The sequence below is a fragment of the Cyprinodon variegatus genome, unplaced genomic scaffold (assembly GCF_000732505.1).
Source record: "Cyprinodon variegatus isolate N-32 unplaced genomic scaffold, C_variegatus-1.0 Scaffold886, whole genome shotgun sequence".
Lineage (NCBI taxonomy): Eukaryota > Metazoa > Chordata > Actinopteri > Cyprinodontiformes > Cyprinodontidae > Cyprinodon > Cyprinodon variegatus.
This window is the reverse complement of record NW_015151339.1, coordinates 88451-102320: the sequence shown is the minus strand read 5'-3', so window position 1 is coordinate 102320 and position 13870 is coordinate 88451. Positions and strand designations below refer to the sequence as shown.

The 13870-nt window shown below is 40.6% G+C and overlaps 1 protein-coding gene across 4 annotated transcripts; it reads right to left on the bottom strand.

Moving 5' to 3' along the window:
- Positions 1–6939: 6939 nt before the first annotated feature.
- serbp1 (SERPINE1 mRNA binding protein 1) lies at positions 6940–12732 on the bottom strand. Of its 4 annotated transcripts, none has more exons than XM_015397791.1 (9): positions 12375–12732; positions 11007–11190; positions 9988–10128; positions 9768–9836; positions 9584–9658; positions 9275–9446; positions 8566–8610; positions 8290–8466; positions 6940–8201 (listed from the first exon to the last, which is right to left on the bottom strand). In XM_015397791.1, the coding sequence occupies exons 1-9, from the start codon at positions 12631–12633 to the stop codon at positions 8145–8147; spliced, it is 1179 nt and encodes a 392-aa protein (XP_015253277.1). In that variant the 5' UTR covers positions 12634–12732; the 3' UTR covers positions 6940–8144. The 4 variants fall into 4 exon arrangements, with proteins under 4 accessions (XP_015253277.1, XP_015253275.1, XP_015253278.1 ...); XM_015397789.1 differs by having other exon boundaries at positions 9768–9839; positions 12375–12731; XM_015397792.1 differs by having other exon boundaries at positions 9275–9443; positions 12375–12730.
- Positions 12733–13870: the final 1138 nt, after the last annotated feature.

The following is a 13870-nucleotide window of genomic DNA, read 5'->3' as shown; positions in this document are numbered from 1 at the left end:
TGTAGTCCTGTTTCTCTGACTGTCACTGGCTGGATGTGCTCTCTTCATCCTCTGACATGGGAGCTGGCTTGGAGCTTGTCTGCCTGGCTTGGAGTTTTACCTCTCTACTGTCGTTACAAGCATGCTTAGTGTGAGGGATTGCCTTTAAGTCAATGAGTCAATGCAATCAACTGGTTTTCCTTAGATAGAAAACTTTGAATCAATTTGAATCAAAACGACTTTGAATCAAACGACATGTGTTTTGAACTGGCGCTATAGAAATAAACTGAAATGAATTGAAAAGAAATTATCTTATTTAACCCCATAAAACTTTTATTAATTGGCTCCCTGCTAAATAGAGAACATAGTTTCAAGTTTAAAGGAGCCATTTCATCATTGCAAACCACTTTTTAACCAAATGACATTAAAATACGGTGCCCATCTTTCCCTGATTGCACTTTGTTCTGATTTGGACCGGACCTGCCAACGTGTAATCTGATCTAAATATGACTAGATAACTGGATAGACAGAACCATCATTTCAAATGAATTGGATTCTTTATAAATGGAAATAAACTTGGTCTGTTTATCTGGTAAACGACCTTGAGATTAATTTTGATATAAATAATGCATAAACACATTTTAAAAAGCTGAATTCTTGTATAGTTGTCAAAATTTTTCATTAAGAACCAAGTTAGGAAAAGCTGTAGGTCTGCTTGGTCATGCAGAAATGTGGCAGCAATATATTAATAATGCAGATCTCCACGAAGAAAATAGAAATTTCTTTACATCAATATAAAAACAGGCTTGTCCAGAAAATCTCCAGACAAGATAGGCCAGTTTCACCCAAACTTTATGACTTATAGCTTTTTCAGAAAACCTCCTCAGCTACTTCAAAAATTAATTAAAAATTAACTCAGACTTATTGAGCCATTTATGGCATTCACTTCCATTAGTGCTAAAATAATCCATCAGATGGAACTGTAAATTTTAGTTTCTTATTCCATTTTGACCATGAAGTCAAAACACAATAATTGGAATCATTACACCAGTGATTCACCAGTAAGAAGGTATAGCTCTATTTTATTTATTGATTTACATGTTCTGATCATCACTTTACTAAACATAATTATCACCCTTGATGCAGCACAAAAACTGAAATTATGTTTAAAATGTTTTTCAAAAGGTTTTTGACCAAACAGTTGATCCGTCACCTCATGGTATGGATAGGAAATGTATTGTAATATAATTAAACTAATAACTTGATATAAAATCGACTCACTGAAACCATCTAGTGTAGCTGTTTCTGTTAACGTGATGTTTAAAGTGTTAGAACAGGATGAATATGCTGAAAGAACTTTTCATAGTGAATTAACAGTTAAATGATAAAGTTAGACATAATAGTAGCGCCCCTTTAACTAAAATATCATTAGCTTGTTTTCTAATGTTGGTTCCCCTGAAAAAAGTTGAGAGCTTTTAAATTCCTCTGGCCGTCGTACTTTGAAATCCTCAAGATTGATGCAGCTTTGATTAATAATTATGGAACTGCATCCCAGTTATCAGCCTATGCTAGCAGAATATTCTACCAACATCTCTAATCCCATGAAGAGGAAGAGGTTGTTTCATGAAACAGATGAACAACCTCCTCATAAGAACTGCTGGAAAAGGTTATAATGAGCAAAGGTGAGGAATATGTTGTTCTGAAATCTTGGTATACCTGTACAAGTCCTTTGCTAAGTACGGGAGATTGGATATTTCTTGACTTGGATGCAAGCTTGACTCGTGCATTTAAAATTCCCGGCCAGTCTAAAAAGGGACTCAACCAGAAATATATCTCTCAAAGGTTCTAACTGGCAGTCGCCCATAGCTTCACCAAAACTAATGAGGTAGTATCCAAAGTTGGCCGATCATCATTCATCAGTCCCTGTAAAAAAATAAAATAAATAAAAGCAAAATACACCCCAAGACCCTCATAATTGAAACCATTGTCAGATGAGTGCAACGGTCATTTGGGACACTGGCCTCTTCACTGCAACAAGCAAGGACAATGCAACCTATGCCCAAAGGGTGTAGAAAGATGGAAATGTCAGAGATGCAGTATTTTGTACCATAATGTTTTAAATGGAATATTTAAAAGTATTTTTCTTTAATTTTGGCACCATTTTTGCCAATTGTTTTATTTAAAATCAAATCCACAAAAACTACTGTTTTAATAAATCCACCAGAGACATAGATCTTGTGCCTCAAAGTGAAAGAAAAAAAAACCTGAGGTTTATGGGATCTAGGAATATGGAATATAACTGTTTCCTATGTCTTGGACTACTTCTTTAGAATATTACAAAAAAAAATATGTGTTTTTCGATAAACCACTCAATTAGAACTGAGCCTAGAACTTCCAGTTTTAGTCCATGAGGCAGCACCCTGTCTATGTTTGAAACTAGGCTTTAAACTTTCCTTTTTTCTAAAGCTTTTAGAGGGTCTCAGGTTATCCTGAGCCATCTATAATTATGCTGCTAGACAGGGGCGTAGCCAGAAATTTTTTATAAGGGTGGCCAGGCAATAACCACTGTACACTGAGGGGTGGCATCTGAACCGGGTCGAAAGCGGGTAGGCACCAGAACCTCAGGGTCAATCTACACTGTTCCTACAGGAAAATAAATGAGAAAAACATCCATGTTTTTCGAAATAAAGACAAACTATACTTTCCTATAGCCTTTGCTAACAGATAGACGCATATATTTAAACATCTGTAATTTCTAGATAGCAGGCATAGTTTTGAGTTCTGGGGCATAATTCTCTTCCATTGTCATTAGTCACCTACTTTTATCATAAATATTCTGTGTACAATTGATATTTACAAGCACTAATATATACATAAATTGATTATTTGATAAGTTTTTATCAAAATTGTTATTTTATCTTTGATTTCACTGAAGACTTAAATGGCTTGCAGAGACACATAATTTTCTCTTTACCCAATATAACACAGAATCTAGTTCTGAAAAGAGCGTCAATTCTGTACTTATCATCTTTAATGTTAGTATATTTATGTGTATAATTGACCACAAAAAAAAAAATTAAAACATTTTAATATACCAATTGAGAGTATTACTGCTGCCACCATCTGTATTAGACGGGGAAAAATGGTAGAAGTGGCCACAAGGGTGGCCAATGATTGGCTAGGGGTGGCCATGGCCACCCCTGGCTCCCCATCTAGCTCCGCCCCTGCTGGTAGAGGACACAGTTTACATAATTATTCTACTTCATTCTATCTCTATTCTCCCACTCTGCAGTATTTGTTAGTAAAACTAACTCTAACTTTATGCTCCCTCTGCTTTTTCTCATCATAGTTTCTTCATCTGGTCTGTTCCAGTTTGGCTGTGACTCCATCCTGGAGAGAAATACCAGCTGCTGCCATCAGCGCCTTCAATTATAGATGACATTGTTGGGCCTGTGGGGTTTTTTTGTTTTTTTGTCTGTAGTCCTGTTTCTCTCCTAGATATAGCTGTTGATTCAGCTTTTTACTGTGACTAATTATCATCCCTTTGATATTAAAACCGACTCCTGAACTCCCAGTCGACCTTGGCAAAAGGCCACTCACACCGAGCCTGGTTCTGCTGGAGGTGTCTTTACATTTAAAGCTGTAATGTGGACTGATTACAGGGATTGGCTGATTTTGTTATTCATTATAATCTACAAAGAAAACCTGTCAACCTTTATGTTTGCATTACCATTGCCTAGGAAATTTCTATATATAATTACGTAGGAGCAGGTCTCAAATTTACAGGGCAGACATCTTTGTTCTAAGGCTGTGCAGAGCTGAGAAAACAGACTACTGACTAGGGATCGCCATGAGGCTGAAATGTGTCTTTGGTGAGTATAGAGAGTTGAACTGAGACAGTAGTGAACAATAGATGGCAGCAACAAGCAGAGGAATGCTGTTACTCTCCTTTATTCAGCAAAGTCCCTTATGAATCACATGCAATGAGGACTGACGGTACTCTGAGGTTACTCCTGGAACTCAAAACAGTAACTTTACATGTAGTCCTCAGACCTGTAAATAAAACATGTAGAGTTAAGATTTTTTTCATACAACACAGGCCATGTAGGTTTATACAAAATTATTTTCTGGCAACATAATTTGGTTACATTTGGCTACACAATATTTGCCCTCAATTAAATATAGATCCTACAGAAAAATACTATTTATAAAATCATCCACATAAATAAACCTCATCATCACATGACAAGACAGGTGATGCAAACATTGCTGAAGCCATTTTGTACCATGAAGGCCTCTGTATTGTGACTTAGACTTTGATAGATTTTATTTTTTAATTTTGTACACACAAGTATACACTGCAAAAACGATCTAGAAATAAATAAAGATTTCTTAAATTAAGTGTATTTCCTCTCAATCTGAACAGGTAAATAAGATTATTTGCCAATATAATAAGATAATTAGATAATATTCACTTGAAATAAGACAATGTAATTGTTTTATTTATTATTTTAAATGTAAATTTACTTGTTCTACAGGGTAAAGTGTCTCACCACCTAACTTCAAGAAAAAAATCACTTATTTTAAGTAAAAAATGACGTATTTAGATTTAGATTTTTTGCAGTGTATATACAAAAAGAAATTTTGTTTAGTACAGCTCTCTAAACTTTTCCATTTTTTATAGTGCAGCCTTGATAAAGGTAAGCAACAGTGATAAAAACACTGTGATGAAAACAAAAAGTGATTTAAACATACTAGTGTATAGCTACAGTTCCAACATTCAGGTTTTTTTTTTTTACCGATTTCATATAACATTCAGCAGTCTAATGGCGGTGGGGAAGAAACTGTTCTGGAACCTCCTGGACCTGCATTTGAAGCCTCTTCCCAGAGGGCAGCAGGAAGAACAGTCCATGGTGGGGGGTTGAGGGCTCATTGATGATGTCACGGGCTCGGGACACATAACGCTGGGATGAAATGTCTTTTATGGAGGGAAGAGGAGCCCCATGATCCTCTCTGCTGTTCTCACCTTCTTCCAGTCTGAGACGCTGCAGCCTCCACCCCACACAGTGAGACAGCTGGTCAACGCTCTCTATGGTGCTTCTGGAGAAGGTGGGAGGATGGGTGGGGGCAGGTGGGCTCTCCTCATCCTCTGGAGGAAGTACATGCGCTTTTGTGCCCTTTTGACCAGTGAGGTGGTGTTTCCAGTCCAGGTGAGGGTGTCTGTGATGTGCACCCCGAGGAATTTGGTGCTGCTGACCACCTCTACAGCGGAGATGTTGATGACCAGTGGGAGTGGCGCCCTAGTGGATAGGAAATCTGAGGTTGTAAGTTTGAAACCCACTTCCAAAGACTGCCACTCTGGCTCTCTGAGCAAGATCCTTAACCCCCAGGTGCTGCACAGTGGCAGCACTTTGCTCCCCAAAGGGGATGGGTTAAATGCAGAGTTAATTTCTCCACTCTGAAACCAATAAAGTTCAATTTATGATTTTATGTATTGCTGGAGGGGGAGAAATGATGAGGGAGCAGTTCTGTCTGTACAGTCTGACCTTTAGATGTTGCTAAAAAAAATCCCATACTGTAGCTTTTAAGGGAGTTCTGCAATCTCTGAGAGTGTGAGGGATTGCTAAGAGTCAACAAAACAATGCAAGCATATGTTTAGTGTTACCACATGCTTTTCCAGAAGGAGCAAATCCTGCAGCCAATGACTCATTGCAATCAGCTGGTTTTCCTTAGAAACCCTTTAAACAATCTGACTGTATAATCTAACTGAATTGTCTGTCTCAGCCTTGAGATAACATGTTTAGTGCTATATACATAAACTGATTTAAATTGATGGAAAAGCATAGATTAAAACTCCCTTCGGTGTTTATCTCTGATGGTGGCACAGTGGTGTGATGAATGTTATTGAACCACCTTTGGATGCCTTGCTAATATTTAATGATAATCTGGGACCCTTACACTGTGATAGCCCAACACGTCACAGAGACAAGGGATTGCTTAAGAAAATGTGGCCCAGTCTGCATAGCAGTTTAAACCTCTCCACTAGAAATACCAGTTCTGGAGCTTATAACTGCCACTTAGGCTGCGATTAGGAAACAGCAGAGTTGATGACAGACATCCCTAAGGGCGGGCTGGCACTTCAGGAAGAGAAGGTTGATTTGTTTCACCTTGATCGCAGAACGAATGTTTCTTTAAACAAATCCAGCTATTATAGTTGAGCTTCCTTATTGTTCCTAATTTAAGGATCCCTGCAACTAATAGGACACTTCCAAACTATGCTGAGAACAGATAAACTTCTAGATATAAGGTGAAGAGAATTACACTTGCCTCCAGTTAAGACTTAAATCAAGCATCTTACTGACAATCCTAGAGAAATGCTCCAAACTTAGCAAGGAAAACATTGTGAAAATGAAGCGTTTAGCACCTCAGAAAAAAAATAATCAACTATAGCCAATGTGTTAGTGAAGCTGCACAAATGCATATGGTAGCTACTTTTGAAGAAGCTGCACAATAAAACCTTTAACATTGCATCACTTATTCCTTCATATACCTGGAAATGCCTGTAATATTTTTAAGTCAACATTGGTTTATTTGGCTTTCTGGTTTTCTTTGAGGCCTTTCTTTGCGCCAGAAGGTCGGTCAGCTTCCCACAATGATTGTTATTTAGTCAGGCAGCTAGCAAGGCAACTAGGAGATGAACAGGAAAAGAAACAATGCTGTGTCCAAATATGGAAAAGTTAAAAAACAAAAACAAACAAAAAAAATGCTCCTTTGATGCCCCCACCCCCCGGCTCTCTCTCAACAATCTAGAAGCTGGGGAAAGTTATTATTCCACTAAAAATTAAAAAAAAATAAAAATCTCACTGTGGCAATTATTAGGATAGGAAACCATCATAAATGCATTAATTTTAAGATTTCAGCTTTCAGTTCTTAACCCCCAGTGAAGGAAAAAAAAAGACCTTTTGTTGACCACCTTTATTTACCGACAGAGGCCTAATAGCAGGGCTAGAATTCACACATTTTTAGAGCAATTCAGTTGTCCCACACTATGACAACTGTATTTCTTTCAGAGCAATTATGCAATGGTGCCATCATGGAAGCTACAGAGCAAGTCAACAGCAGAGGAAAACATCAGCACAGACTGAAACAAATCAAGGCCGAGCAGAGTTTATATCTGTAGAAGGATGCTGAGTGGAGTGTGTAAACGAAAGAGGGTCAGAGCAGTCTCATCTCAGCTGTCTGTGTTGGGGAGTTAAGACACCTCCTCGTCTCACAATCAAGAGGAAGGCAGCAACTGACTTGCACATGGCTGATGACCTAATAGGAGAATCGGAGGCAGAAATTTCTGACTATTATCCTTCTGATACAACAAAATACAAATGCTTCATAGCCTTTTAAACTTAAGATTAAAATTTAGAGGTATTCCAAATGTCTTCTGCAAAAATGACCTGCTTTTAAGAACATTTCAGTAAAAAACAAAATGAAACTTTAGATCGACTGCCTTTCTGTTTCTATTGAAGGCAGCATCTCTTCGAATACCAGTGTTTTTCATGTGCACCATGTGAAAGTCTTTGACTCTATGAAAATAGTTGAGATTTACAGGCTGAAGATCATAGAACAGACCTCCTCTATAAAATATAAAACAATATCTCAGTGCTAAAGGAAGGAAATAACCCATAAATCTCAATGAAGTTGTAAATTCATCAGATAAACCTGTTGAGGCGGAGCTGGTGGAGCTCCACGGCGCCCAATCTTAAAGCGAACAAGCAACAGCACTCACCACGCCAAAAGATATCGGTATGCTTACATTTTCAAATGCATATTTTCAAGCAGCAATTACAAAACTTTATTAATGGACAATGCATAACCTCTGAAAAAAATACTGTATGAAAACATCCCTGCTACTTTGTTACAAAGTACAAAACCTCTACCAATAAGTTGCTCCAGAGTAGCAAGAAGTCCTTTTGTTTTTATGTTTTTTTTGTTATTTTTTTTTTTTTCATCTTTGTTTTGTTTTTATTGAATAAAACTCAGTCCTCACAGAGTGTCATCCTTATGACAGTCTTCGCCATCATTTGACTTTGCTGAAGGATCCAGGAACATGCAAGCCTCGTAGTGGAGGTGCTCAAGAGGCTCCTGAAGGCCTGAGGGTTAACAGCCAGAGCTTAAGCCAGGGCTGGGAAGGCCTCTGGGTCGTCCACGTTCGGCACAGACGTAGATGACTGCAAAGTGAGAGGGGAAGAAAAAACTAATTTAGAACGGAAATCACCCAAATGGGCCGAAGGTGGTGTTTCGCCGCAGCACACATACCCTTTCGGGTCTTCCACCACCCCGAGTTGGCCTAGGGGTCTCCCCGCGGCCGCGGCCTCCCCGGCCGCCACGCGGTCCTCCACGCCCGCGCCCGGGACGGCCGAGATCTCCGAAGTTTATCTCCAGCTGGGACGTAATGTCGTTGGCTGGCTTCCGGAAGTGGTGCTCATCATCAAGCTAGAGTTGAAAAATAAAGAGGTTTTACCAATCAGAAGAATGTTTCCCGCCCCCAACAACCAACATGTTTAAATCATCGACTTCTGTTTAACGTTTTACCTTGGAATCATCAATGTCAAGATCAGTCAGATCGCCTTTCTTGTCCTGTGTGAGGAAAGTTTAAAATCATTAACACCTAATGATGTGCAGTCAAGAGATAAAACTGTCAGAGTTAGATCTATTGCATTTCTCAACAGTTAGATGGCAGTAATGCCCCTCCGGAAACAGAAGAAGAACAACAACTTCTTCTTCAACTATAAACATCAAAATCTTCTCCACGCAACATTTTAAATAATGGCATTTTAAATAATAACACCGAAGTACAGCAATAATATTCAAGCATAACTTTCGGAATGTGATGGGCGCCGCCATTTTGATTTGCTTGATTTCCTTCTTCGTCTTCTTCTTCTTGTGTTTTATGGCGGTTGGAAAACAACTTTTGGTGCATTACCGCCACCAACTGCTTGATTTCCTCCTTTAATACTGGCAGTAATACCGCAGATTGTCACTAGGAGGCGAGGAGTTGAGATAGCGTGATGTGTAAACGGTCTTCAGAACCGAGCTCGGCCTGGTTAACTGATCTGAGCTCGGACCGGTCTCGGCATGGATCGGTTTTTCAAGAGTAGTGTAAATGGGGTATTTGTTGTGGTAGCAAGATACTTAATACTATTCTGGGATTTGACCCAAAAGTTATACTGTGAAAATAGGATTTATTTAGAAAGCAGACAGTGAGGTGAGCTATAACACTAAAACCAAACGGTTGACCTACTTCAGCCTTGGACTTGTGAAGCACAAATCCTTTGTTCCAATCGGCTCCCTCGTTGGCCTTGCGGATGTTGAATTCTACCTTGGCCCGCTCTTTGTCCTGCATGGCCTTCCATTCATCCAGAGTCATCTCCTTAGGACCTTCTTCCTTCAGTTCTTCAACCTCATTCTCCCTTCAACACACACAAACGCAGGGCATCCACATTACAAACTCCTGTTTCTGCTGTTTAGATATTTAACAAAACCATCTGAGGTTAAACACTGAATCATTTTAAAGGCAGGATAGAAAGGTTGGGGGTGTTCAGGTACTAACTTGTTCTCAGAGTCAGCAGGTGGATGTTCCTCTCCCTCCGGGTTCTCCTCAGTGACGTTGGACTGATCAAGCTCACTAAAGATTATAAAAGAAAAATCAATGAAATCCTTCATATCTGAAGTCTAACATAGAATTACTTAAAGGACAACTTTAAAAGTATTCAATTTGTTACACAAGAACTCACTTTAGTTCATCTTTAACTGTGCCCCAGTTGTGAGATCCACTTCCGCCACGCTTGTCCTCACCTTTCAGACTACTGGAGAGGGAAAGAAAAGCCCCCCCAAAACATCAATCATGATCAAACGAGCTGCATCACAAGATGGCCGAAAACAAAAACACTCATTAAAAATAAAAAATGATACATCTTTGTTTCATCGCACAGAAGAACACAAAGTAAAACTTACGATCGGTCACTGCCACTGTGTCTGTCAAATTCCCGTTTTCCTCTGGAGTCGAATCCGTCGCCGCGACCCACGCCGCGCCCTCTGCCGCCACGGCCTCCCCTGCCGCCACCACGTCCTCTCATTGGCCTATCACCAACAGGCCTGAGGGAAAAGAGCCCAGTAGAACAATGATGAAGGATGATATTGGCGTAATTTTTATCGAGTTTTACTTTTCCTTTTCTACTAGGGTGCAAAAAAAAAAACAACAGATCATTTAAAATTCTATCAGCTACAGATTTAAACTCTTAATATTTATTCTTGTCCTTCTTTATTCGTCTCTAGATACATACCAGAACTTCAAATAAAATATCTGACAATTCATCTGCTTTATAATAGACAATATAAATGTTAAGCCCTTTTTTTATTGTCTTTAACACTTTTCGGCAAAAATAGCTACATGCAATCACAGGATTTTCTTTTATTTTACTAACAATATTAATATAAGTGAGATCCAACAGACAGTAATTTTGGTTAAAAAAAATTAAAGGGTAGAGAAACCCGTGTTTTTAATCCAACAGAGAATAAAGTAACTATCAAGATGGCCCCCATTTATATAAAGTCTCTAACCTTCACCTGAATTGTATTAAGCTTGGAAAACACCAAGGTATATCCTGGTGGCTCTTGCATTTATAGACCAGAAATGGTGAGAGTTTGTAGTTTTGATTAATTTATAGGAGGAGAAATAAAGTCAGATCAATTTAGAATTTGATCTGATAAATCTAAGCTAACTTAAATTTCCACCTTTGGCCCACCGATTGGTCCACTTCTGCTCTCAAATTAAGGTCACATGGGTTTTATAACTATCTACTTCAATTTTCTGACATTTGTGAGTACCAATGGATTTTTAAAATGCTCCTTAAAACAGAATATATTTTACCTTAATACAAGTTTCACATAATTACTTTCTAACACAGACTGGGAATCAGAAAATCCTGTTTTCCCCTCTTGTCACATGTGTCTTCTGGCAAGTCCAAACTCACTTCTCCACTGAGAATTCGCCGCCCTCAGGTTTCTCTGGAGCATCACCGGGAGGCCTCTCAAAGCGACGAGGCGGCCGTCTGTCAACGGGGCGTCTGTCTGCAGGGGGTCGCCCTTCTCCTTGGCCGCCCTGAGGTCTGGATCCTTCGCCCTCCGGTTTCCTGCCCATTCTCCTCATGCCAGCACCTAGGAGGAACCCCATGAGGGTGATTAGATGACCAGCAGGACTGCTAGATCTGCACCCACCTTCCAAGTCAAAGATACATTGTTCTGCTTAAGTGGAGCAAAAAATCCCAATTAATGTGTCTAAAAAGAAGGAGGAGGAGCTTATTTGATTAGTAGAACCAATTCAAAATGTCTCCCTTTTAAACTTTGCATCCCTCATATTTCTGGCAGTTATTTCACCAGATCTAATCAGAGTATTACTGACCCAGTTTCCCCCCTAACTAGACTGGGAGACACCCTCCCAGGGTAACAAGTCCCACCCATTGACTAAATCACCAGATACCGAAATAGATCCACTACACAGCAGCTGGTTGTCCCACCATCACTGCACCTGTCTCATCCTTTCTCAGGCACATAAATATGACCCAACATGTCAGCCCCACGTGATCAAAAACTACCTGCAAAGGAGCTTTTAAAACCGGTTTAACCACGAACATCAAAAGTTACATTCACTTTTTAGCACACATATTGTGGATCAAAATGGAGGCCATAAAATATTTTAATTAGGTCAGTGACATGTGGCTGATCGACCGCGTGCAAAGTGTTTATTGTGCGCCAATAGGAAGCCGGACAGTGGAGGCTGAGACCTAACACGCCCTGCGCGGCTCCAGCCACGAGGTTTAGCTCCAGCCGCGCGACGCCGCTCTTCATGCCTGCAGAGAAATCCGCCAAAACAAAAAGAAACTGAAATAAACTAACGTCGACCTATTTGTTCCTACACGTGCTCCCTCACGCACGTGCTGCTGCGATTATCGCAGCATATTTTACGCTAACGATTAATAAAGCAATCGATTAGAAATGAAACTCGGCGGTTGCAGCAACAGGTAGCTTAGAGTCGCTCGTTGGCAGAATAAGGGGTTAAATGAGGCACGCGAGTCAGGCTCTGTGATCCACCAGGCCCGCTGGGGGGGGGCAGCCTGCAGCCACCTGGGCCGCAAACTGTTTATCTCTGAGTAGCAGGAGCTAAACGAGCCGCCTGCCTCCATTCTGTTGGAATAAATGTCCTTCATGCTGATGCCATTCAACCAAAGCAGCTCGAAGCGGTTTAGTTGACCTCATGTCACCGAACCCGTTTATAACCGAATTAGCCTGTTAGCTTGCTGCTGTTTGACTATAAGAAACCCAAAACCTGGACTAAATGTTACCATCTTTCTTGAGTGGCACTGGAGCCTGAGTTTCCTCCTTTTTATCAGTCAGTGGGGCCTTCCTTTCTTTCTGGGACTCCTTCTTGGGCTGCTTGGCAGCCTGCGCTGCTGTCTTGGCGGCACCAGGAACCGCAGCCTCCTTCTTCTTCTTAACTTCGGCTTGCTTCAGCAGCTCGAACGGATCCGACTCGTCGTCAAATAACTGGTCGAACCGATTGGTTATGGCGCAGCCAAAACCTTCTTGCATTTGTCCGGGCATGATGGCGCCCCTTCAGCAGGATTTTCCTCCGATTCTACGAGGCTTGGTGCGAGCACTTCGCTAGATGAAGCCACAAGATGGCTGGGAAAGGACTTTCTTCTCTTCCGGCACGGTAGACATCCGGGGCCTCAGAGTTGGCGCGGGTGGGTTGTGTAGTTTCTGTGGAAACCCGTAGCCATGGTAGCAGTCGGCGTCTGGAGAAAATAAAAACTCGACTACCCACAATGCACCTGGTTTGTACCGCTTGCAAATAAAAGCATGGTCGCCCTGGTTTGCACTGTGTTGTTGTTTTGACTCTGAGGAAAGCTCTATTTAGTTGTCAGAAATGCTTTCCTCAGCACTTACAGAATTAAACTAACTTTTGAACAGCATTTTATTTTGTATCCTTGGCGAATAAAATAAAAGAAAGCTACTAATATTTGAGCTCAAACTGTTTAAGTAAAAGACAAGAAGTTAAGTCAGAATTTAACAGTTTCGACAGTCCACAAAATCTGTTGGTTTTTAAACCTTGCAACAAGTGAAAAACGTTCCATACTTGTCTCTGGCTGCACCATGGCTTTCATTAGTAGTTTTCAACAAGCTGACTGCAACAGTTTAATTTGGTAATTTCAGAGTCAACCATGAATTTGATGAGCATTTTCCTCAAATGTGTTTCTTTCAATTCAGCTTATTTTTATAGCGCCAATTCACAACACATGTCATCTCAAGGCACTTTACAGTTCACCAGATCATCCAGTCAGATTGATTCAGTTTTCTATCTAAGGAAAACCAGTTGATTGCATCGACTCATTGACTACAAGGCAATCCCTCACACTAAGCATGCTTATAGCGACAGTAGAGAGAAAAACTCCCTTTAAACAGGAAAGAAACCTCCAGCAGAACCAGGCTCAGTGTGAGCGGCCATCTGATTAGGCTGACTGGGGTTCAAAGAGACAGAAGCAGAGATACAAAAAGCAGCTGTAAAAGGCGGCCCCGTCCAGGAAACACACAGCCAGGCAGACGAGCTCCGAGCCAGCTCCCATGTCGGAGGATGAAGAGAGCACATCCAGCCAGTCACAGTCAGAGAAACAGGACTTCCCTGAAAAACAGGCCAAGCTCCAACACCTATAAACAAAGGTGATGATGGCAGCAGCACAGCTGATATTTCTCTCCAGGATGGAGTCACAGCCAATCAGGAAAAGACCAGATGAAGCTACTATGAGAAAAAGCAGAGAGAGCAGAACGTTAGAGATTGAAC